Genomic DNA, 24,440 nt, shown 5'->3' with positions numbered 1-24,440 from the left:
ATAGATTGGAAATGAATGAGAAAAAATGAGAGTGCATGCAAGGAAGATGGATTAAACAGCCCTGTGCATCTGTGTATCCTGATCCAGTGCTACCTCTCACATCTGCATGCTTCACTCTCACTCGCTCTGTGTGTGTATATGTGTGTGTGTGTGTGTGTGTTTTACAGCAGTAAATTGCATGTTCATTTGCCTAATTTACTCTGTTTGCTCTTTCCCCCCTGCAAAGTACAATATTTCCTTCTCTCATTTTACACTTTCAGGATATGAACGAGTCAAATGAAACGTATAGAGCAAAAATGCAAAGAAGAGCGCTTTCTGTGTACAGGGGAGGGTCTTATAGTCACATAGTGGTTGTTTCTCCGTCAACTCGTCCTTCTGGTTTTCTTTCCGCCTATTTTTCGTTTTCTGTCTCTCAACCGGGCCCATTAGGCAAGCTGCCAGCTAGTCTTAGAAGCTTTCAGAGGTTGCTGCTTTAAAAAATACCTTTCTCTCTTTAATCTGTCTTACTCTGCCTCTCTCTCATCCTTTATCGTCCATAAAGCACGGGTTTATGGGTTTGGCATACAAAAATGGTTGCATTGTGTGGGGGCATATAGCACTTTATTTTCCAGGTTTGTTTTGTTTCCTTTGTGTGTGTGTGTGTGTGTGTGTATTCGTGTGCGTTGGTTTTCTGTGACTGTGTAGGTGTCTGAATTTGCTGTACAGTCATGAACATGCACTTCTATTGTCCGGTGTGTTATATAAACACATATAAACATGGTGTGCAGAGACATATGAGCGTAACAGCCACCTCATTCACATACACGCTGACCGAGAGGGAGTGGCCGGGTTAGGTCGAGGTCATTCAGTGCTTTTGCTCTGGCCCATTGACTCAGGATTGGTGCTCCACTTTGGGCACAATACAGGGCTTTCCACCAAACACACACAATTACCTTCCAACACAGGCACACACACACACACACACACACACACACACACACAAGCACAGAGGCTAAACAATGCAGATGCATCGAGAAGGGAAGGGTTACTGCTGCACATGCACTCCCAAATGACCCACTGTCTAAATCACTGAGTCAGACTGTACAGCTGTGTGTGTGTTTTGCATATCTCTTTTTCTGCTCCCCATCTCTCGGTCTTTCTCTCTCATCTCTGTCGATCATTGTCCACCCTGTTGTCATTTCAGCAAGGTCAGCTCTAATGACAAGCTAATACACACGGCCCAGTCATAACAATAAACACCATGCAGTGGAAGTGTATAATTTTCATCACACCTGCGTAGCTGTAGGTAACAGGTCCCAAATCCCACACTGTCATGATTTGAGTCAGGGGAAGTCCCGCAGCTAATAAGCACTGACACAGTTTATGAGATGAAAACACTAGTAGGGCCTTATTTGCTCAATTGACAAATGTGGCTCTTTGCATCTGGTTAAAAAAGAAAGCTCTCTGCAAAAGCAGACCTGTTCTAAAGCATTTCCATTATCAGCACAGAGAGAATATTGGAGAGACTGATGAGGGAGGAAGGGGAATGGATTGTTTGTGACAAGGGTTGCAAGCTGGATTTGACCCTATGCTAGTACATGATATTCACTTCAGCTCCCAGAGCCACTCCCAGAGAGACAGTTCTCACTGCGTGAACTGGCTCACAGTGAAGCTTCCAGACCATTTCGCCTGAGGGCAACAAGCCAAAACTACATTTGAAATCTGATTGCATGTGTTTTTTGCACGGGAGGATATCTCCGTTTGGGAGGAAATCTCTTGGAAGTCAGGTTTTCTCACCAGTGTAATAGGCACACACACGTCAGAGACACTGTCACTCAAAGCATGAGGGGGTGGAATTCAATGGGAATTCCCAGCCGGGGGAGCACGCCATCTCTACAGAGCTAGACATAATTCACAAGGGGTCTTTGAGTTCGAGGGTCATCACTATTGCTCCTGAATGCAGCAGTGGTGGCAGCAGGTATTTGGAGAAGGGATGGTGAAATCCTGGGGTTTAGCCTTTTATTCTGCTCCCAAGTCTCGTTTCCGGTCAGCTTACCAGGCAAAAAAAAAAAAATTGATGAAAGAAGGACACATAGGCAGTGAAAGAGTAGCAAAGTAGGCTGAAAGACTTCTTCAGGTTCATCCCCTTCAGCTGAGGCAGGAAAAATGGAACATCTCACACTTGCTTCCATGACCAGGGACAGTGCAAGCTCACTTCCTGGTAGTGCCGTTTCATCATCTTTTACTATCTTGTAGAACAGCACAGCGGTTGAGATAATAATGGTAGCTGCATACTGTGCCTTGAGCGCCAGGTAGTAAAAGACCCGACATTTATAGTCTTCCTTCTCTGCTCTCACAAAGCCGGCACCTTTGCCAGTAGAGAGTGGAAAGTGGAAAGGAGGAAAGGGATTTTGTCCACCATTTTGTGTACTGTGTATATGATGTATGTGCCTTTCTCAGTTTGCCAAGTGACAAGCGTAAAAACAAGTTAAATGCGAAGTGTGTATGTGTTCAAGTATTGACAGAAAGTGAATCCAATTGAAGTGTATTGACCTCTGTTCCGCTCAAGAGCGCCTCCTTTGTGACACCTAACTTTACAACCCCCTTCTCCATTCAAGCCTTCTGTTGGGTTATATATCTTGTGGAATTTTACAACCTGTTACTCACTGTATGTGTGTGTGTGTTATCAAGTGTGTGTGTCACAGTGCCCTGTGGGAAGCGGAACCGTTTCACTGCGAGACTCACCGTTCTTTCCTTTCCCCTGTATAAAAGCAAACGTCTAATTGAGACTAATTAGCCAGACAAGGAGCCGCAATAAAATGTCACACAATACCTCACAGATCACCCACCTAGATTTCTGTCTCACTCTCCCACTGTCTCTTGGTCTTCCTGCTGCACACAGACATACGGTACTTCTTTGTGCAATTCAATTTAATATCGCTCTAAGCCCGCGTTTTCTGTCACTGAGTTATTCACCCAGTTATCTGAGAACAACTTTGGTCAAAGCGCCTTATCCCTTGCACAGCACAAGTTTTATGACATTGTTGTAAAATTATTGCAAGTTCTACTGATCACCTCTGTCACCCTATTCCTCTTTGTCTGACCTTGTTGTGTTCTCTCTGCTTCCGTTTACAGAGACGCTGATGGACACGAAGTGGGCCACGACAGAATTAGCCTGGACTGCACACCCTGAAACCGGGGTGAGTTTAATCTGTAGTGTGTGTTTGTGTGCCTTTGTGTGTTTATGTAAAGTAAGACTGATTTATTAATAAAGACACAGATGGTAGAAGAGAATATTGTGTACCCAACGTAACTGCTGTTGGATTTTTTTCTTTGGAATTTCAATGCTTTGTCATATACATATATATGTGTGGACCGTAACTTTGACTCTATACTTTTATTAAAGGATTACATTCAGTGTTGAGTGTATGCATGTTGCTCTACACACCGTTGGTCTGCAGGCCACCTGGTCCTGTACACCTTCATAAGCATATCACTCAACAAGATATGTTTTAGGATTCAACAGGAGGTACTTTTTAGCAAGCAGAAAAAGATACACAGCAATCCCATTTCACTGACCCGCCCAGTCACAGACCGCCTCAGTGCACTTTTCAGTGCAGTTTCCTCATGAACTAACTTTTTAAACACTAAAAAGGGTGTTGGCGTTGACCCATTGCACATCCAGGCATCAAAATCTACCACACACAAAGTGCCAGTGACAGCCTCATCTTGCTTTCCCATGTGGTCTCCACAATAGCAGAAAGAGGAGCAAAAAGAGTCTTGACCCCTCCCCAGCTATACTTCAAAGACCCCCAGCACTCCTCCCTTCCCCTTTGTGTGGCCCTCTAACTTGGCCCTTGTGTTTTGAAAGGTGGGCCCCCATTTTTTATATTTAGTTTTTACCTCAATGCACTTGCAGGGAGATTCCATCCCAGCTGTTGGAAGTATCCCACCATCCTTATTTACCCCTTCCATTACTTCCAATTAACTAAGCACTAATGAAGTCAGACACACTAGCCACCTCAGCTGCAACAATCAGTAGGACAACCCCCCCACACTGCCTTTTGTGGCCTCCTTTGCTCCTCCTTTGCCCCTCCCATCCGTCCATCTTCCTTTGCCTCTCTCTGTCCCCCTCCTCCTCATTAAGATACAATGCAGCAGCGATGCTCCCACCGGTCCCATGCAAAAAGGCAGAGCGACTAAAAAACACCTCCCCGTTTCGTTTCTAGGCGAAGCCACAACAGATGCTCCTTTTCAAGAGATATACATACAGTGCAGAGCCTTTTGCACTACACATTTCCCACATTACCAACCAAAAGACTGGAGATGAGTCTCTCCCCTGCCTTTTTTTGACAGCAGAATGTGCCACAGACGGTGGTTGTCCCTGAGTTATCTTTCTACCCTTTATGTTTTCTCTCCTTTTATTTTTCTCTTACACACAAAAAAAATCAATCATCCCTGTTGTCTTGTTTGTGTCTTTATTCACAATGTATTGTATGTGTTTATTTATATGCTTTTGCAATGGGAACGTGGCAGCCTGTTTTTGTTAGGGGTGACGAGTGTTTAAGAGGAACCGATAAAGTGGCTGAGAGCACAAACAAAACAACATACTGAGAGAGCTGGAAGTGAGGGGGAAAGCAGTGAGACTGAGATTAAGTAAAATCCAGAGAAATGTCCATACAGAGAGAGGGCGACAGCATACAGAGGGGGAAAAAAATCAATTTCTGAGAAAAACTCTTAGACATAGGCCCACTCACAAAGTGACTACACACACTCTTTCAGGGATGCTTTCCAGCAAAGTCTGAGTCACAGCATCTCTGTCTTGCTTCTGAGTGTTGCACAACACATACAGATAAAGCAACTGACATAAAGCTACACAGAGGGGAACATAAGCTGTTCCATTTGTGACAGTGAATCCAGAGGCCTATAGGTGCTACAATAAACACCACCACTCTTTGTGTAAAACCTAGGTGCCAAAGCCATTTGTGAATGAGTATCTGTAAGAGCACATTCAATTATTGATATGTGCAAGGCACTATACACACATGCATATGTGTACATGTATTCTTTCATCTTATTCTTGCCTCTGTGTCTGCACTTTGGAATTTTTGGATTTCTTAGACTCACTATCTGTATCTTTCTGTATAGCCTGGGGCATCTGTGCATGATGCATGACTGTGTAAAGGTGTGTGTGTGTGTGTGTGTGTGTGTGTGTGTTTTCCTGTATTGTGTGTGTCTGTCTATATGCCGTATCATTTATCTTACAAAACAGGTGGGCAATGAAAGGGGAATTCCACTTTATAGCGGGGCTCCCCACATACCTGGAATGGCACCCACAGGGTTTTTGTATAACCATACACTGATAACAATATACAAAGTTAGTTAGCTTGTGGAGATAATAACTATTTTTAGTGTGTCACTGTCTGCTTCACAGACCCCCAGCATGCTTAAACATGTTATGAACAAACTAGAATGTCCTTAAAAATAGCCCCATAGAGCTTATCAATACTAACAACAAAGAAAAATAAAAGCACACTAATTGCTAGTACTAGAGTTTGTTGGAGCAGCAGCAGCAGCAGCAGCACAACATAACAACATTAACCTAAAGCTAATACTACTAGTTTATCTGAGTTGTAATCAAGGCTGCTAACAGTTAATGTTCACCTTGACTTCACCTAAACTTGAAGACTGAAAAAAGCTATAAAAATGTCCAATAAAACGTCTTAAAGAACTCCGGCAGGCCAACCTACTTCTCCGTTCTCTACTCAGATCTGTTGTTTGTTCCAAAGAGTTTTGCCAAAATATTGCTAAATATATAGATCCAGGGGGGCTTTGGACGTCCAAGGATGGCATCACAGAATCATTGTTCATTGCCATCTAAAAGTAAAATTCAAAGCTTTGATTGGAAAGGACAAAGAGAAAGTGGAGTGGATCGCCAATCTTGCATAACGATTCATCTTGTTGGAAATCAATGCCAAGAAACTTGACCCTTTTTCGCATGACCTACTTAATTCATTCAGGCTTGGTAAGCAGGCACTCAGAATGTTTGGCCACTGGTGCATGTCTCACACCTACACATACATAATACTAATACAAACAAACACACAGTGCAAGTACAGACTCAGGCAGACGGACTCACACAAGTGCATTTAAGAAAACACACAACCTCATACACACACCCACAAACACTTGGCTGTATTGCTCTTTTGCAGTGGGTGATTTATCACCCTAAACTAAATACCCATTGACACATCATGCTTTTAGCCATCCCATTGACCTGGCTGGTGATTATCGATTGCCTTTAGTTGCTTCCTCCTGCTCTCGTCGGGCCATCGTTGTAATGCTACAGTCGAGCTACGCCCATTCTCCCTCTCTTCATCATGGCCTCCAGGGTCTTGGATGAATAGCCTTGTCTCTACCACATCCATATCACAGCCTTAATTAAGATGCTCAGAGCTTAGATGGAAACAACTGGTTCTGGAGAACAAATTGGTGCCTTTATGCCAGAGTTTCGAGACAGTTAAATGTGCCGCAGCAAACCCCAGTCCAGAGAGTGCAACCGACATTTAATTTTGTTATAGATGTGTCTTGGCATTTAAGACTTTAGTATTTTAGTCTTTTAGGGTGGCAGGGGGCTGAGTGATGTGAAAGACCATCCTGTAATCAGAAGGTCACAGGTTCAGTCTCATGGATTTAGGTAGCAAGTGCAATGAGTAGTACAGAGTTTTAGCTAAAGCTGCACTATAACTTTTATTCCTTTGTCTAGTTTTATTTTGTTCTATTTAACTTTTTCTCCTTGTTGTCTTTTAAATGCTTTAATACATTGCCATGTCTTATGCAAAACACTTTGAATTGCCTTTATATTAGAAAGGCGCTATGCAAATAAACTTTGCCTGGCTTAGCTAAAAAATAAATGCACTCCGTCTGATAGGAAAGGGGAGCAGATCCCTTAGCACACACGCATATGCACAAAGATATATTATACACACAGGAATCGCTATTTGAAGTGAAATGATTTAATCGTGGTGTCCTCATTTGAGATTGAAAAATGCATTAGATTACAGTGTTTTACAGCAAAGCTTTTACAGTTTAGTTTTCTTGTGCTCATTTAATGAAGCTGGTAATCAAAGTTTAGAAAATTTAATCCCATTTTATCCACAGTAATTCACCCCCTGGGTACTGTGTTAGCATTGAAAGATGTAGAGGAGTGTAAAAACAGAAAAGCATGAAGGTTAAACGGCGCCTTTCCCCCGTCTTTATTAGAGGACGTTACGATCATTGCTCTGTAATTGAAGCGTAATTGGTTGTGAAGCAATGTGGCTGCTACTTCCAAACAGATATGAGGTAAACACGCGGTGGTGACTCTGTGGCGAGGAGGTGACAGGTTGCTGTAATTGTGATGAATTGGCAGTCCACATCCCTGGCTTTTCGCTACACTAACCAGAGATGAAAGGCGTAGCATAGTGAAGCCAAAGGAATGTAATATCCCAAAAGCTTCTTTCTCGCTTGGTCCTAACATCTGCCCTGTTTCTTTCATTCTTTTTTTTTATCATGCAACATAACTGAATGTAGCAAGGTGTGCTGAAATGGGTGACATTTTACATGCATTCCAGAAACCAGACAAACATGATGTCTAGTATTTATCTATCAACAAAAATTTACAGCCTCTAACCTGTTTCTCTTTGTCTTCTACTTACTTTTCAGTGGGAAGAGGTGAGTGGATACGATGATGCCATGAACCCTATCCGGACATACCAAGTCTGCAATGTTCGTGAGCTCAACCAGAATAACTGGCTACGCAGTGACTTCATCCCACGGAAGGATGTGCTGCGTGTATATGTGGAGATGAAATTCACAGTGCGCGATTGCAACAGCATTCCTAACATCCCAGGTTCCTGCAAAGAGACCTTCAATCTCTTCTACTATGAGTCTGACTCAGACTCAGCCACAGCCACCAGCCCTTTCTGGATGGAAAACCCTTATGTGAAGGTGGACACTATTGCCCCAGATGAGAGCTTTTCCATGCTCGAGTCTGGACGTGTAAACACAAAAGTACGAAGTTTCGGGCCACTGTCCAAAGCTGGGTTCTACTTGGCCTTCCAGGACCTTGGTGCTTGCATGTCACTCATCTCAGTGCGAGTCTTTTACAAGAAGTGCTCCACCACCATTGCCAACTTTGCTGTTTTCCCAGAGACAGCAACTGGGGCTGAGGCAACATCCCTGGTCATTGCGCCGGGAACTTGTGTCCCAAACGCCCTGGAGGTGTCCGTGCCGCTGAAGCTTTATTGTAACGGAGATGGCGAGTGGATGGTTCCTGTAGGAGCCTGCACCTGCTCAGCTGGTTTTGAACCCGCCATGAAGGATACCCAATGTCAAGGTGAGTGTTTTCACAACAGATTTTCTAGGTCATTCCAGGATTTTATGACTCAGTGTTTATGATGAAGGACTAATCTAGAGTTTAGAGAGAGACATACTTCATCAGGGCACACAAGGTTCAATCCATATGTTAGCTGCTGAACTGACCAATCGCAAGTCAACAAATCTTTCTAAATCTACAGAATAGTGTGCTATTTTGTAGCTTATTTCACAATCTTATCTTCCAGGAAGATGATGGTGGGGCTGTGGGGGATTTCCCTTTGGCGATCAATAATGTATCACATTATTACTGCCGAGAAAGTTACATTTGCATTTTAGGCAAGTAGTATCTGATGGTTCTATGCAGAGTGAATTACAATGAGTGAGTAGGAAGGGAGTAGGAAGGGGGTCAAAGTCTTGCTGAAGGACACTTCATCTGGACACATGACTGTTGTGGACACACTGATTGTTGGAGATTGAATTGGTATTGTTTCAGCTACAGGTTACAGCCTCCGTCTCTAGATTATCCAGCTGCCATGTTATTATGAGCCATTTATCTGCTTTGTATTCTTTGACACATTAATCCAGTGACTACATGGCAGAATAATACACACTAGATGACACTGTCAGCAGGTGACTGTTCACTCCTCTGACCTCAGTTTTACCTGGCAGCTGGTAGCTAAATAAATGGAAATGCAGTGGAGGCTGTCTGTTTCTGAGAGTTGGGAGGCCCTATGATGGTTTCGGGTCTGATGGAAAACATGATGGGTTCACAGATGTTGAGAGCAAGGTGAATTTAAACAGCAAGGTCTCAGCTTAAATGGAGTGCAGGTGACAGCAAGAGGAGAGGGAAGGATAAATGGAAAATGTGCATGTGTTGAGGGGTATAGGAGCGTAAAATTAGGCTTAGGTCATGCATAGGTCAAATGGAGACAGCAGGATGAGAGAGAGAGTGAGAGAGGGGAGCTGGCAGGGCCATTGATCAGCAGTGTTAATTTTGAGGTGTCTTTGGATGTAAAGTTTATGCATGGTTTGTATGTCATCATTGCCTGCCTGGGTTCTGAGGGCTCATTCTTCTTCTCATAGCAGAGAGATGCTGAGGAGACCTTTTGTTCAGTACCCAAACTGGTGATCAGGCAGGGAAGGGGCGAATAGTTTACACTGGCACCTTTTGGCAGACCCTAAATATTGAATATGTGCTCACCTTTAGAAGGAGAGTGTGTATGTTTGTGTGTGTGTGTGTGTGTGTGTGTGTGTGTGTGTGTGTGTGTGTGCGTGCGTGCGTGTGCGCGTTAGTATGTGGGAGAGAAAGAGAGAGAGAGCATAGTAAATCTAAAGCATGGTGTGTGTGTGTGGTTAAAAACTAATTTGTTTGTTCCTGGCAGCTCAAGGTTAAAGCCCTGGTGACTGGGCCCTGATAAAATGTTCTCTAATCAAGCTTCACTGGAAACCACAAGGGATAAATCTCCCTCTCTTCTTCTCACATCACCTTTCTTCAGGTCCACTCTGCTTTTTTCTCCTTTCCCCCTATTTTACTCTGTACTCATTTTTTATCATCTATTTGCCGTGACTCTTCCTTTCTCTGCTTTTCTGTCCTCGTTCCAACATGCAGTATCTCCTCCAGCTACACCACCATTGCACTCCCTTTCTCTGTACTAGTCTTTACCTCTTCTTCTGCCATTCCTTCCTAATTTGAAGGCCGTTGCTCTCATTAATACGCCACCACGAAGTTACAGTAAGAATGTCTGCATTAATATTAATCGATGAGCCTCTTTTTGCCTTTCCACTAATTTGCTTTTTTTAACCCCCAATATTCTTTCCTTTTTTCTTCATGCTCCACACTTTCCAATTTCAGCATACATTCTAATCAGTTCCTTAAGCTCTATGTTCTGCATGAGAGGATAAGACACAGGGGAGTGGAGAAGAGGGGGGAAAAGTGCCTGCAGGATTAGCATTTTCTATGCCTCCACCTCTTCCATCTCTCCCTCCCTTTTTCTCTAGCCCCTTGTCTTTCTTTCTTTCTTATTCTTTAGTGGTTCCTCTGAGGGGAAAATGGATGGATGAAAGGAAGAGGATGACCCCTTTACTCACTGGAAGTGATTGATCAGCACTTTTAGCCCTTCCCTTAAAAAAAAGTTTATTTTAATGGGAATGCTCCCTCAACCTCTTTCGTTAGGCTAACATGTTCAGCAACCAATACTCTCATCCCCTGTGAGTTGAAAAATTGCTTGTAGTTTACTTTTTGTTGTGTGAACTTAAAAGAACTTGCATGGGCCACGATACCAAATCGAAGAACCTGTTCTCCCACCTGGTAAAACTCGAGGTCATTTCTTATCTGTTTATTGAGCAGTACTTCCTGTTAGCCACTGGTGTGGATGACTCTGATTAATGGTGGAAGAACAAATACACTCAGTACTAATGTACACAGCGCAGTCAACTGGTGGTTTTGTGCCAATATTGAACGTTCAAAAACGAGAAAACAGCAGGAGCAGGAAGTGGTCTGCTCTAGATTTGACCTCCAACCTTGGTTGTTTTCAACAGGGAGTGAAATACAAATGTAGGAGCTATGGTGATAATTATCATTCAGGGGGACAAACAGCAGTGTGTCCTTGACACTGATGAGCTAACGCACTAGTGGGTCAGCTAATCAACTGGCCCCTGTAAAGTTTGCCTGTCTCACCTGCTCTCGTCTTTTTTATTAAGCACTGCGACAAACTCATTCATCTTTTAACGAGACAGTTTATCAAAGATATGGAGCCTGCCAAAGTGTTCTAGATCACAGTGCCGCTGTCAGTGCTTCCCTGAAAGTCTGCACCTTATCACCTGAGTTATAAACAACAGCAGCTGCTATAAATGGAGATAGGGCATTGACAAAGGCTGACAGTGTTTTCATCTGATTAACTAGGCTTCACCAATGAGCTAGTTTAGGTAAAACTATGTTGAAGGGAGTATTGTGTTGGTCTGTGCAGGGAGTGATCTCAAAGACAGAGGGATGCAGACATACTAACAAAGAGCACAGTCGTGCACAGATCAATGTTTGTGTACACATCAGCATGTGTTGTGTGCCTCTGATTGTCTGTGTGTACTTAAATGTATTTGGTAAAAGACTGAATTCAGATGAAAGCAACATGCCAGCGTTTTGGCTCTGAGGTTGGTGTATGTAATTTATGATGACAGTCTTGTCATGTGAGCATGGGTTTATGCAAACAGCTACATGCTGCTCAAAAACCCTTTTCCACTGCAGTTTGCTGAAATGCAGTCTCAATAAGCGAGGGAAAAGGGAATATGTGGGGTTGAAGGGACAAAACCAAATCATGGGCACACGCACACATGTACATAAACAAACACATGCTAAACACATCAAATAAGGCGTTTTAGTAATTTTTACTAGGGAGCTGGAACAGTGTTTTAAATGCAAACCTTATAGCCATAAAATGAATATTAATATTTTTACACCCTTTTGTGGATGCACACCAGAACTAGAGATTAATAAAAGTAAAATTTTCATTCCAAAATGAGAGTGGCCTACTGGCCATATAAATTTAGCAACAAAAAGAAATTGTTATATAAAGTCCTCCATGGCTACTTCCTAAACCAATAAATCCAGTGTTAACATCTTAAATTCTTATTCACTCTTTTCTGTCTCCATTTGTCTCTCTTTTGCCATCAGCTTGCAGCCCTGGCACCTTCAAGTCCAAACAGGGAGACAGCTTCTGCTTGCCCTGTCCAGCCAACAGCCGCGCCAGCTCAGGAGCATCCAGCGTTTGCTCCTGTCGAAACGGTTACTACCGCTCAGACACTGATTCTCCCGACTCCCCTTGCACCAGTAAGTACAGACTGCTTTCAGCTGACTGTATAACATCAGCTTGTTTGAAAGTCATAGTGATAATCTAAAATTCTGTTATTGAAATCCTTTTGAACACCAAACAACAACTCTTGCATGTTCTTGTTCCCAAAAAAAAAACAGAAATGGGTTTATACCTCATCTTCAGACAGTAATCAAATGTATTGGTAGTCATAAAACAGAAGTCTTGACTGTGTGGTAAATGTTCTCCCAGACTTCCTTGAATTATGCACTCAGTAGATGATCCCTCAGGAGTATGTTCTCAACATACCACACGGATGGCAAACAAGTCTGCTTGCTTTCCCAACGTTATACAGAACTTTATCCAAACCCGCATCCCACCTGCCTCTCTGTAAAATCTATCTGTTCTCAGTGCTGCCACAACTATACAGACAGTGGACAATTATCTCTAGTAGCAGTGCCTTCGTTAAGAGCAAACTCACACAAACGCAAATATGAGTTAATTCATTCCCTGGTGAAGAGAGAAGAAGCGTGTGGGGCTGATTCTCCCACAGTGCAGTGAGAGATAAGGCTCCGGTAATTGGATAAGAATTGCTAAAGCTCTGCCAATAGTTTGTCTCACTCGTCCCCCCCAGCACTTCACACATACACACAGACACGGTGGAAATGAGCATACAATTCAAATTTGAACTCTTGTCCTCCTTTTTCTCTGAAGAACTGCTGGAACAGCCTCTTGTTATGTGGAAGGGGGAAAACGTTCTAGTTAATGCATGAAAAATGTACTAATACCACAGCACATGGAAAATTCTTGAATTGTGGAATAATGAAGGTATGTGTGTATAATGATATGTAAACGGTGTTTTGCAATATGCATCTCTGTCTATTGTCAGGGTGTCTCTGTACTGTCACCAAGACAAATTTATTTACATCCATTGTGCATGGAGATTAAATTATCCTCATTCCAAACCTTTCCTCTTCTCATCCATGCTTACTTCCCCTTTGCAGCTGTTCCTTCGGCACCACGCAGTGTCATCTCCAGTGTGAACGAAACCTCGCTTGTGCTGGAATGGAGTGACCCGCGTGACTTGGGTGGCCGGGATGACATCTTCTACAACGTCATCTGTAAGAAGTGTCTGCCTGAACGGGGAATGTGCTCTCGGTGTGACGACAACGTTGACATCTCGCCACGCCACCTGGGCCTAACCCAGCGTCGCGTGGCTGTTCGTAACCTACAAGCACACACACAGTACAGCTTCGAGATCCAGGCAGTCAATGGGGTTTCCAACAAGAGCCCCTATACACCTCAGTTCTCTACAGTCAACATCACCACAAATCAGGCCGGTAGGTACTGCTGCAGCCTTGTGGCTACCTGTCAAAGATCAATATTGAACTTGTAGGCACGGCCAACTTTCAAAGACTGGAAAAAGATACAAAGTAATGTCAGAGAATACGTTCAGCGCTTAAGAAGTAGAGATCTTGTATGTAGGAGTATGTTACATATTTTCTCTTTGAACAGGGATTGAGAAGGAATATATTCTTCTGAATGGGCTTAGAAAGGGACCTTTTTCACACGCCCACAGTATGCGCTGTACTAACACCGCTGCAAATAGCAATAGCGAGGCAGTGTGTATTCAAAGTGTTGAACCCTCAGTATTCTAGCTGCCCACTGCTTCCAACCCACCGCTCTTCCAGCCCACAGTAACAACAGTAACTAGGCCAGTGTGGGGGGTAGTAATGATAAGCTAGTGCATGTGTACATTAAATGTCAGGGTAATGATTTTTGATTAAAATAGGTAGATAGGTGTGTGGGTTGGTAAGTGGATAGATCAGAAGGTAGGTATGTAGGTAGATGATTTTTGCAATTACTTAAGAAATATGGTAATTTTAATTGGTTTATTTTACCTTAATGGCCTATATATATTTCAGTGCTATTGAGCTTACTCTACACTTTTGTTCTTGTGAGTTGGTCTCTTTACTGAGGTTCTCCCAGTTGTGCCATATGTGTTTAGTCGCTATGTTAAATTTACTATTTCTGCAGGCTTAGACAACACTACAGATTATCCCTGGCTCCTTCCCCCATTCTCTTCCTCTTCTCTCCATGGCCTAGTCCTCCTCACCTCTAACCTTGTTGTCTAGGACCCAGAGACCCTACAGGGCCCCATGTGAGGGCCTCATTGTTTTACGAGAGGTCTGGCACAGGGCTTAAAGGGACCACTGTATCCCTAAGCATCCATGGGGGCTTAGGGTCAGTTGGGTGCAGAGACAGAGGTGAAAAGAAAGGAGGGAGCAAGAGAGCATCAACTGTGATCAGATTATCCTTTGGTGTAGTCCCAAGACCATCCCTGCATGTGCATTCACCTTTTAAGAACCAAAATAAATACTAGGGCAGTGATAAGCCCCAGAGGCCACCTCCATGGTTACTGCAACGTCTTCTCCCAGAGGAGGGCCCCTAATCTCCTGGCTAGAGTAACCAGGGGATCTGCCTAGGAAGCATTGTCTTCTTGGTGGAGAAAGAGAGACTGGAGGGCCTGGGTGGATGGGGCTGGCATGGGAGGGAAAGAGGCAGGGAAGGTAAGGTTTGGGGAGCAAAGTGAGAGTGAGACAGAAAGATGTCTGGGCACAAACACAGGCAGCAGAGGGAGGAAGGAAATGCAAGGGGGAGGATCAAAGAACTAAAAACTAGGGATTAAAAAACTTGGAGAGAGAATGGAGAGAGAATGCAGAGATTGAGGTCTGTAGTGGTGAAAAGGACAATGAAACGTGATCAGCTGATGAGGACAAGTGAAATTAAAGAAGATGATTTCATGAATATAAAAAAAGTGAGGAACTATTTTTGAAGAGAAGGTACCTCCGGAGATAGACTGTTGAAGTTATGAAACAAAAGTGATGGAGTAGACTGAGAGGAGGTTGTGAGTCAGAGGTACAGAACAAGCCTGAACTTAGAAAAGAGGAAAGAGAGACAGGGAGGCAGACAGCACTTGGCCATTAATAGGCACATGTGAACAAAGCATGAAAAGCTCAGGTGGGTGGAGTGCCATTGTATTTTATGCACTACTGTGAGTGAGTATCCACAAATGTCTACTTATGTATTTGTGTGCACATTAAATAAAGTATGTAGTGCTCACATTTTCTTCTGAGGGGGAAGTACATGTATGCATATAATTTCTTATAACTTTGAAGGCTACAGAGGAAAACATCACTGTTATCCGGCACTTCCTCTAGAGTATGGAGTAAAAGTGCAGCAGTAGTTCAGCAAGCCTACAGTTAAATGTGTGAAAAGTTTACATCTGTGTGTGTGTGCGTGTTCCTAGCTTGCCTACAGTTGGTATATGGCAGAGGGAACTGCATGTACCAGAGACTTATCCATCAGTTTTGCAGTTTGATTCTCTTGTCACGGGAGAATTAGACATCCCCTCTCCCTCCCCGAGGACTCTGGGAGGGAGAATTTGAGCATTAGTGGGGAATGGTTCTGCATACTAACTATTGGCCAAAGCTCTTCACAAAGCCCACAGCCTTAGACTTTGTATTTGGGCTTCTGTGGACAGACAAAGGGCATAGAACTTGAAAAGGCATAACACAGAAAACGATAAATAAAGCGGATTTTCCTTTATTTGTTTTGCCCTGTGTAGCTCCGTCTGCAGTGCCCACAGTTCACCTGATGGCGGCCACAGCAAGCACCATGAGCCTGTCCTGGCTGCCTCCTGAGAAACCCAACGGAATCATTCTGGATTATGAGATTAAGTACCATGAGAAGGTAAGCAGCAATGTAAGTCAACGCCTCTAATTCAATCCAATTTCAATGACTTGCATGGTCTCTGTTTCATCTGTCTTTCTGTAAATGTGGAAAACAATGCCTCTGCTGATAAACACATGGTTGCAGTGAGGCAAGTCACCATTTGCAATCTTAGCTTGTGTGATCATCCTCCCCTACTTATCCCCCTCCTTCCATCCCTCTGCCCCTCCATCCTTTTTCTCTCTTTCACTCCTCTCAATCTGTATTTCTATTATGCTCTACCCTTTTCTGTACCCCTAAATCTTTCCCTCTTGCCCTCTCTCTTATCCCCCATCCTCTCTCATTCCATGCATTAGAAAGTTTCTGTATTTTCCAGAGGCCAAGTGAGTTTTCCATGGGGAGAGAACAAAGGCTCTCAGTGTGTATCTGCTCTGTTTGTTGTCTTGTCCTTCTCCTGTCAGTTTAGCACACCAGCTACAATCTGTGTCTCTACATTGCTCTCTCTCACTCGTCTCCTTTTTTTTTTTTACCTGCCTGCACGGTTAGTTTGGTCAGCCATGTCAGGGAGGATAGAACAGGGGTTGATGATGAATGGGACAGCACAGGGGATCCTGCTGTTTGATATTGTTTTCATCACTGTTTTGTCTTTGCAGGATCAGGGTGAGGCCATTGCCCATACTATGACCGCGCAACGGAGCAACGCCCGCATTGAAGGTCTCAAGCCTGGTACACCTTATGTGGTTCAGGTCCGTGCCAGAACAGTGGCCGGTTACGGCCGTTACAGCAGCCCAGCCGACTTCAGCACCAACCTGCAAAGTATGTTACTCCCATACCTACTTCATTATCCAGAGATATATTGGAATATTTGTGGCTTAGCAGCAATATATCTATGATGGTGCTGTGCATAAGCTTCTGAACATAATGGAGGCTCAAAAGCTTATAGAGCCAGAAGCTACTATGCCTATTTTTCATACAAAAAGATTGGAATTCCTTGTAGAGAAACTGACTTGTGATTTGGTAAAAATCTACCATTTCCTAGCAATCAGTCAATTTATCAGACTGACTCTTGCTCTACATCATATCATTAAGCATGCAAAATAAAATAATTAAATAATCTATCTTGCAGTCTTCATAAATACATTTATTAGTCCTAGGGTGCTGCCCATTCTGCTAAATACAACCTGAAGAACACGAGGGCATGGGTTTACCTACATAAGCATATAATTCTGAAGTAGGCATGAGAGGCATACAAGCCTATCAATAGACATGGATGCAGCTAGTGTGGGTGTATATTTGTGACAAGTTCTGCAAGTTAAAGCTCACTCTGTTTGAACCCTAAAGATGACCCTCCAAAGTCCTGGCAGGAGCAGCTGCCACTCATTGTGGGATCAGCCACTGCCACCTTGGTCTTCATCATTGCAGTTGTGGTCATCGCTATCGTCTGCCTCAGGTGAGAATTTAACTTCTCTATCAGCCCCTCAAAATGTCAGAACACTTTAGAGATAAGAATGAGCAACTTGGGTATCAACGATAAATAACTGTGGCAAAACATACTCGTTTACTTGTTTCGGGCCTACACAATATGTTCAAACAGTGAAGACTAACAGAAACATTTGTGGAAAATACATTTCCTTCAAGTTGAAAAAAACTGAGATAGCTTCAAATGTCAACTTTGTTTGCATGTCCTCCAAACCACCCCGGAACAGTCTCAGCGGATTGCTGTGCCACCTGTGAGGCCGCTGAATGCCAGATTAGCCTTCTGAATCTGTGAATAGTAAACAGCTTTGGCCAAAATGCTACTTTGCTCACTGGACACAGCATGGTAGAGCAGCTGTTGGGCCAGATAGGCCTGCCCTCATGGCCCGACACTCAAAATCAACTGTGCGGTTGCCTGACCACAAAGAACCCAGATGCGCCCCTGTCTGCAAGGCCTATTGACTGGGAAGATGCGAACGGCTGCTCAGACATTTCAAAAAGTCTGACACTGCATCAGCTGGGTCTAACCACACTCGTTTATCCTCATACCACTCATTTGTCAAGAAGCAAATGCAGTGTGTGTGTGTGTGTGTGTGTGTGTGTGTGTGTGTGTGTGTGTGTGTATATATGTGTGAAAGGTTGGCACCCATTGCTGACTGGCGCCTACTGGGTTCCCTCCACAAGCCAGTTCAGGCAGCGGCTGACAAGCGTGGGCATCGGTCATGCTAGACTGAATAATAATCTCCCTGCCCTCCCCCTCTTCTCCTTCTCTCCTGCCTCTTCGCTCTCTTCTATTTTCACACCGCTGCATTGTGTCTCTCTCAGGGTATTGGCTTAGCCGTTGCTCTGACTGCCACAGAAGAAGAAGGAGAAAATAGTAATAATACAAAACACAGAGCTCCGGCATATTCCGGAACCAAATTAGAATTTGAAATAAGATGCAAATCACCATCGGGTATTATTGCCCTGGTTACTGGTTAGACAACAAAGGAAGCACATTAACATGTAATTTCAACAACCCAGCCCCCTTGCTCTGTCATCATCTTTGCCCCCCAATGAAGGCACAGATGCAGGAAGGTGCAGAGGATTCTGACACTGAGAGACATGGAGAGTTAAAAGAGAAAGAAAAATGGACAATGAGAGAGAGAGAGAGAGAGAGAGAGAGAGAGAATGATAGCAAGAAAATGACAGTCCGTGAGGACAAAATAAGAGGCAGATTGAATTGAAATTACAGTTGAAATGTCTGTAGGGCAAGGAAGGCGAGACAGCTGTGCTTGCTGTTTCAGTCTGCTTTTGTCTCGGCTTCTCATCTTGGGGGTACCAAAAGTGAATGGTGTTCACTTGCTGCTTCACACAATGGTATGATATCCTTTTGTTTAGACTCGTGTTACAGTCCCCAAGTATGAATCATTTTACCACCAGGCATTGATCCAATCTCTAGCTACAGTGTATCCCTTGCTTCAAATGCAAAAATACAAAACATCTTCACCAAGCCACATCGTAGTGTGGCTACATCTCTGCAGACATTATTAGGGATCTGTTTTCTCCTCATGCCTTTGTTCCTTTCCAGTATTTGCACCCTGCTGTGTGGAGCCCACGTGACTCAGTTTGTGTTTTCATCTTTCTCAACAGAAAGCAGAGAAATGGCTCAGAGTCGGAGTACACAGAGAAACTGCAGCAGTACAGTAAGTCTCTTTGCTGAGATACCCCTGCTTCTTGCATTAGTGAAATTTCAATAGCAGTGTTTCTATATTTCAACTTACCAATGACTGAGCATCCCCAACCACTAAAGAGTATAAAAGAGTAGAGTACCACTAAGTATAACTAAAAGTATAAGCTCACATAAGTATGATAAAGGATCTTGCTTTGATCTATACTTGATTGATAAAGAATGTGTTTTCGGGACTTTACATAGTGTTATCTATTGTTGAAATTTTGTTTGATGGCATAGATTCACTTTCCTGTTCTTGCCACTGAATCCCCTATAGTAACGCCGGGAATGAAGGTCTACATTGACCCCTTCACATATGAGGACCCCAACGAGGCGGTGCGCGAGTTTGCCAAGGAGATTGACGTCTCCTGCGTGAAGATCGAGGAGGTCATTGGCGCAGGTAACCCACCAAAGCTCCTGAGCTACAGGGGGAAGACTGCTAGTCACCTCCAGGCCATACCGTTAGAGGACTTCACACCAAGCGGTACTTTGACTCAATTCATCGCTAGCCCTCTCTTTGCTCCCTCCCCTCCCACACTCGTCACCTCTTAGGAACCCCTTTCCAGTCTTACAGATGTCTTTAGCACTGCCCTGTGTTTTAAGCATTACTAGCTACAATATGTCCTCTTTAAATTAACGTGACTCACAGTCCTAGCACAACTACATTGTTTACCATGCCATGTGCATTTAGAGTAGCTGCAATACCTTTTTTATGGTGCATTATCATTTCACCCAAAAAACGGAGCCCAATCCTGGAACAAGAGAGATACTGTGTAAGGACATTTTCTTTTACTTTAAATAAGTTTGAAACAGCTGTCATTTCTAACTGATAAAAATCTTCTTGAATGTAATGGAAGCACATTTTGGGCAATGCAAGACTACAGCTCCATACAGACAGGATATATTTCTCTAGGGGAGATTTTAATCCTGCCCGAGCACGTGTGTGATTTTTCTCTTATCTCTTCCGGTATAAATTACAGCCTTATTGTTTTTTTGGCATGCTCATTGGTCTCCTTTTACTTCCTATACCAGTAGACACATTGTGTTTTAAGATGAAACTTTTTTTAAGTTTTGATTTTCAGCAGTCACCTGTATTTGAGTTCTGCAGGGTGTAATAAAATAATTTTATACAAATCCATTACTTGCTTATTGACATACAGTTGTTATTGAATGCCCATGTGGAGAGTCTGATCCTACAGGCTTATCAAATGGGTAATAGCTATCTTGAATTAAATTGTTTTACGGGTCTCCTGGGGCAATGTGTTGGGTTGTACAATGCAATTCATGTTACCAAGGAGCATGGCTAATATTTAACTCCTGCACCCCTCTGAAACATTAATCCTGTCTGGATGGGGCAAAAGATTTTAAAATGTTTCGAGTCCAGGATTGGCCGTCTCTGACCCTGCCCACTTTTAAGTATCTTGAGAACCTCTTTACTAAAGAGGACTTCTACTGGATCACTATTATTGAACCCTGTTCCTGGCACTTACACCTCTTCCACTATGTGGTAGTGTCCCCTCCTTTTGAAACCCTCCCTAACATTTGCTGTTGTAGATAGTAAAATATTTGATGTATTTGATATATTTGATAGTAATATCTCTACTCAAAAGCTGCAGGACTGTGCCAAATGAGGTTGAGTTTTCTTAGCATTGTATCTGAGCCAAATGGAGGACGTTGTGATGGCAGAGATGGGAGTCCCTACTACTGCTTCTGCTACTACCATTACTACTGCTACTACTACTACGACAGCTCTTCTACTGCTGAGGCTACTACTTGAAACCCGTCGCTTCCCAGCATTCGCCTTTAAAGTGACGAACCCTCAACCCCTGTCTTCCCTGTCCCCCTCCTCTCCTCTACCCCTTCCTCAACCATCCCTACATTTTCCTCCATCCGCTGCCCTATCGTACCGTGACTTTGTCACCTTTGCACCCATATTGACACACATCACTGTCATTGCCTCATTTTTCTTGCATTCCTGTGCACGCTTGGTATAGACTCTAAACGTAAATCCTCCACAACCCCAAGAACCCCCAAGCTTCTGTCTCCACCTATCTCATCCTCCTGTGCCTACTTCTCCAACCCCTCCGAAGCTTAGCACCACCCCCCTGATCCTTTCCTCTTCTGTCCCCACCTTCTCCTCTCACCATGTCAAACTACTTTTTTTTATTTCAACATGCATTTTTTTCAACTCTACATCTCATCTCACATTCCATCATCATGCCTTACACTCACCATGCTGTTTCTTTTAATCCTTAGCTTAACAGCACAAAGTCACTATACGCTCCCCTTATCACCACCATCTCTTGACACTGGCCTAGAGTCCTGGCTTCACTTGCAGTTCCCCCTGTCCCACCCTTCCTGCTACCCTTCCCTGGCTCCTTGGTTCTAACCAGTTAACTGTCCCCTCTCCCCTCTTTTCCCCCACTCTCCTCCACTGTTCCGTCATGCCTCTCTCCCCTCCCTCTTTCTCTCTCTCTCCTTCCATCTCTCCTATTCCTCTGGCTGTCTCACCTGGGCTCTCGCAGGAGAGTTTGGGGAGGTGTGCCGCGGTCGCCTTAAGCTGCCTGGGCGCCGGGAGATCATCGTAGCCATCAAGACTCTCAAGGTGGGGTACACTGACCGCCAGAGACGAGACTTCCTGTCTGAGGCTTCCATCATGGGCCAGTTCGACCACCCCAACATCATCCGTCTGGAGGGCGTAGTCACCAAAAGTCGACCAGTGATGATTGTGACAGAGTTCATGGAGAATGGAGCACTGGACTCTTTCCTAAGGGTGAGAAAAAAAAGGCATACACAAACACTTAAACACAAGAATAGCTCTAACATTAGCAACTCCCTAAAAAATATGTATCTGTGATTTTATCAATAATGCAAGACTATCCAGCAAATAAGCCCATCCAAATCTGCTTGATCTTGCTTTTAGTTATTTCACTTTCATTAGAGCCATAAAAGGTCTTCTTAAGCTCTGCTCCAGAGCCTACAATGGGTATCTAACAAATGCTGTATTCAGGCATTTGGTGACATTTACAAAGAGCTCAGTCTCCAATGAATCACTGCCTCAAAGTCACATCATACATTGTCTGCCAGAGAAAGGGGAAGAGAGGAATGGAGGATGGATAGGTAGAAAAGAGAAAGATGTTATAGTGTGTAACAGTGATGGCAGATGAAAGATGCAGGAACGAGGATATATGCCACAAGAGTACTTTAAGAGACACTGAAAAAAGAAAGATAGGTAGGACAAATAAAGGTAAAAAGGAGACAAACATATATTCCTTTGACTATGCAACCTTGATCTACAATCCAATTTATCCATGTCATTCTTTCTCTTCCTTTGCCAGCTCAATGACGGGCAGTTCACAGTAATCCAGCTGGTTGGCATGCTGCGCGGTATCGCAGCAGGCATGAAGTACCTGTCAGACATGAACTACGTCCACAGAGACTTGGCTGCCCGTAACATCTTGGTCAACAGTAATCTGGTGTGTAAAGTGTCTGACTTTGGCCTATCCCGTTTCCTCGAGGATGATGCTACAGACCCCACGTACACCAGCTCCCTGGTGAGTTAGGGTTTACATGTGTGTATGTGTTTGTGTAGGTGTATTCATGTTTTAATCAATGTTTAAAGGTGCTACATGTAATTTTTTAACGTCAGTACATCACTATTATGGTAATTGTATCCCCTTTTACAAATCAATCCACAACATTGCCATATTTGAAAGTATTCAGAAAATAGATCTGTGTCAAGTCTGTTCCCAGATGACATGACCATAATGGAAAGAAAAGGGAGTTATTTTCTTCTCACATTGGATGGCAGGTGGAAGTGGGATCAATAAGAACAGTTTGACACATTGGTGGACATGTGCATTTTTTACCTGGACATGTGTGTTTTCACTGAAGCTGCAGCAGAAAATTTCCAAGATACTCAGAATGTGTGATGTGAAAAGATTGATTCTGGCTGCTATTCTCAAATGACACAACATGTAAAATTGGCAAAGCAGGTTAAGGCACATAGGAAAGGGTCCTTTGAGATTGAGTATAATTGTCATAAATGAACATGAGCTCTGGTATAAAGATAGGCAGCCTCCTCTGGCCTTTATGCAAAAGTTTAGTTTTAGCGTTTGACTTCTCAAAACAGGAAAAGGGCTCTCTTCTTCCAGTGCAGCTCAGCCTTCTGAATATATTACAATGGCACATCATAAAACAAAAAAGTCGCTTCCTATCCTCTCTAGTAGGTATATAGAAAATAAAAAGCAAAAAGCACTCAGAACAACATCAGGAAGAGTGAGGCATGACAAGTCTCTTGGTGACAGGAAGCAAGGTTGTTGGGAACTATATTCTTTATTCTGAGAGACACCGCTGCCAATTACTTCGCCTATAGTTCAGTTCAGTAATATGAAAGAATTGGTGATAAATTGGTGACCTATTGATGTTGAAAAATACAGTTTGTAGCACATTAAATATTCTTATAGCTTCACTTGTTTGTACATGTCATTTCCTGTAACTGTGTTACTAACCCTGTGTGTATGTGGCGTTTGGGTTCAACAGCATGCACCCATGTGTTGTGCATCACATTTCCCTTAGACTGTGTTTTTCTCACCCTCTCTCTCCCTCTTGTATGTGTGCGACTCTGTGTTTGTGTTCCATCCCTCCAGTATTTCATGCTCACCTACTCATTCGCATATCCACAGGGAGGGAAAATCCCCATTCGCTGGACGGCTCCCGAGGCAATTGCCTACAGGAAGTTCACCTCGGCCAGTGACGTATGGAGCTACGGGATTGTCATGTGGGAAGTGATGTCATATGGCGAGCGGCCATACTGGGACATGAGCAATCAAGATGTAAGCTGATATTTTTTTTATATTGTGATATACTCATACTTAATGTAACATATATACAGTATACAGTTTATATATATACAGTGGGTACGGAAAGTATTCAGACCCCTTTTTTCACTTTTTGTTTCATTGCAGCCATTTTCCAAAAATCAAAAAAGTTCATTTTATTTCTCAGTAATGTACACTCAGCACCCCATCTTGACAGAAAAAAACAGAAATGTAGAAATTTTTGCAAATTTATTAAAAAAGAAAAACTGAAATATCACATGGTCATAAGTATTCAGACCCTTTGCCGTGACACTCATATTTAACTCAGGTGCTGTCTATTTCTTCTGATCATCCTTGAGATGGTTCTACACCTTCATTGGAGTCCAGCTGTGTTTGATTATACTGGTTGGACTTGATTAGGAAAGCCACACACCTGTCTATATAAGACCTTACAGCTCACAGTGCATGTCAGAGCAAATGAGAATCATGAGGTCAAAGGAACTGCCTGAAGAGCTCAGAGACAGAATTGTGGCAAGGCACAGATCTGGCCAAGGTTACAAA

At 43.4% G+C, this 24,440-nt stretch overlaps 1 protein-coding gene across 2 annotated transcripts in view; it reads left to right on the top strand.

Annotated features, from left to right (window-relative positions):
* Positions 1–24,440, top strand: part of LOC123971063 (ephrin type-B receptor 3-like) — a 59,455-nt gene that overhangs the window by 26,920 nt on the left and 8,095 nt on the right. The window contains exons 2-13 of one of the 2 annotated variants that reach the window (XM_046049623.1): positions 3,115–3,179; positions 7,684–8,356; positions 12,005–12,160; positions 13,145–13,480; positions 15,769–15,893; positions 16,526–16,688; positions 17,214–17,322; positions 18,981–19,033; positions 19,325–19,543; positions 21,585–21,832; positions 22,398–22,613; positions 23,745–23,894. In XM_046049623.1, coding sequence (XP_045905579.1) covers positions 3,115–3,179; positions 7,684–8,356; positions 12,005–12,160; positions 13,145–13,480; positions 15,769–15,893; positions 16,526–16,688; positions 17,214–17,322; positions 18,981–19,033; positions 19,325–19,543; positions 21,585–21,832; positions 22,398–22,613; positions 23,745–23,894 — 2,513 coding nt within the window. Of the gene's footprint in view, positions 1–3,114; positions 3,180–7,683; positions 8,357–12,004; positions 12,161–13,144; positions 13,481–15,768; positions 15,906–16,525; positions 16,689–17,213; positions 17,323–18,980; positions 19,034–19,324; positions 19,544–21,584; positions 21,833–22,397; positions 22,614–23,744; positions 23,895–24,440 lie in introns of both variants that reach the window. The other variant, XM_046049622.1, reaches the window with a different exon arrangement.

The sequence above is a fragment of the Micropterus dolomieu genome, linkage group LG05 (genome assembly GCF_021292245.1).
Source record: "Micropterus dolomieu isolate WLL.071019.BEF.003 ecotype Adirondacks linkage group LG05, ASM2129224v1, whole genome shotgun sequence".
Lineage (NCBI taxonomy): Eukaryota > Metazoa > Chordata > Actinopteri > Centrarchiformes > Centrarchidae > Micropterus > Micropterus dolomieu.
This window is presented reverse-complemented; position numbering and strand designations above follow the sequence as displayed.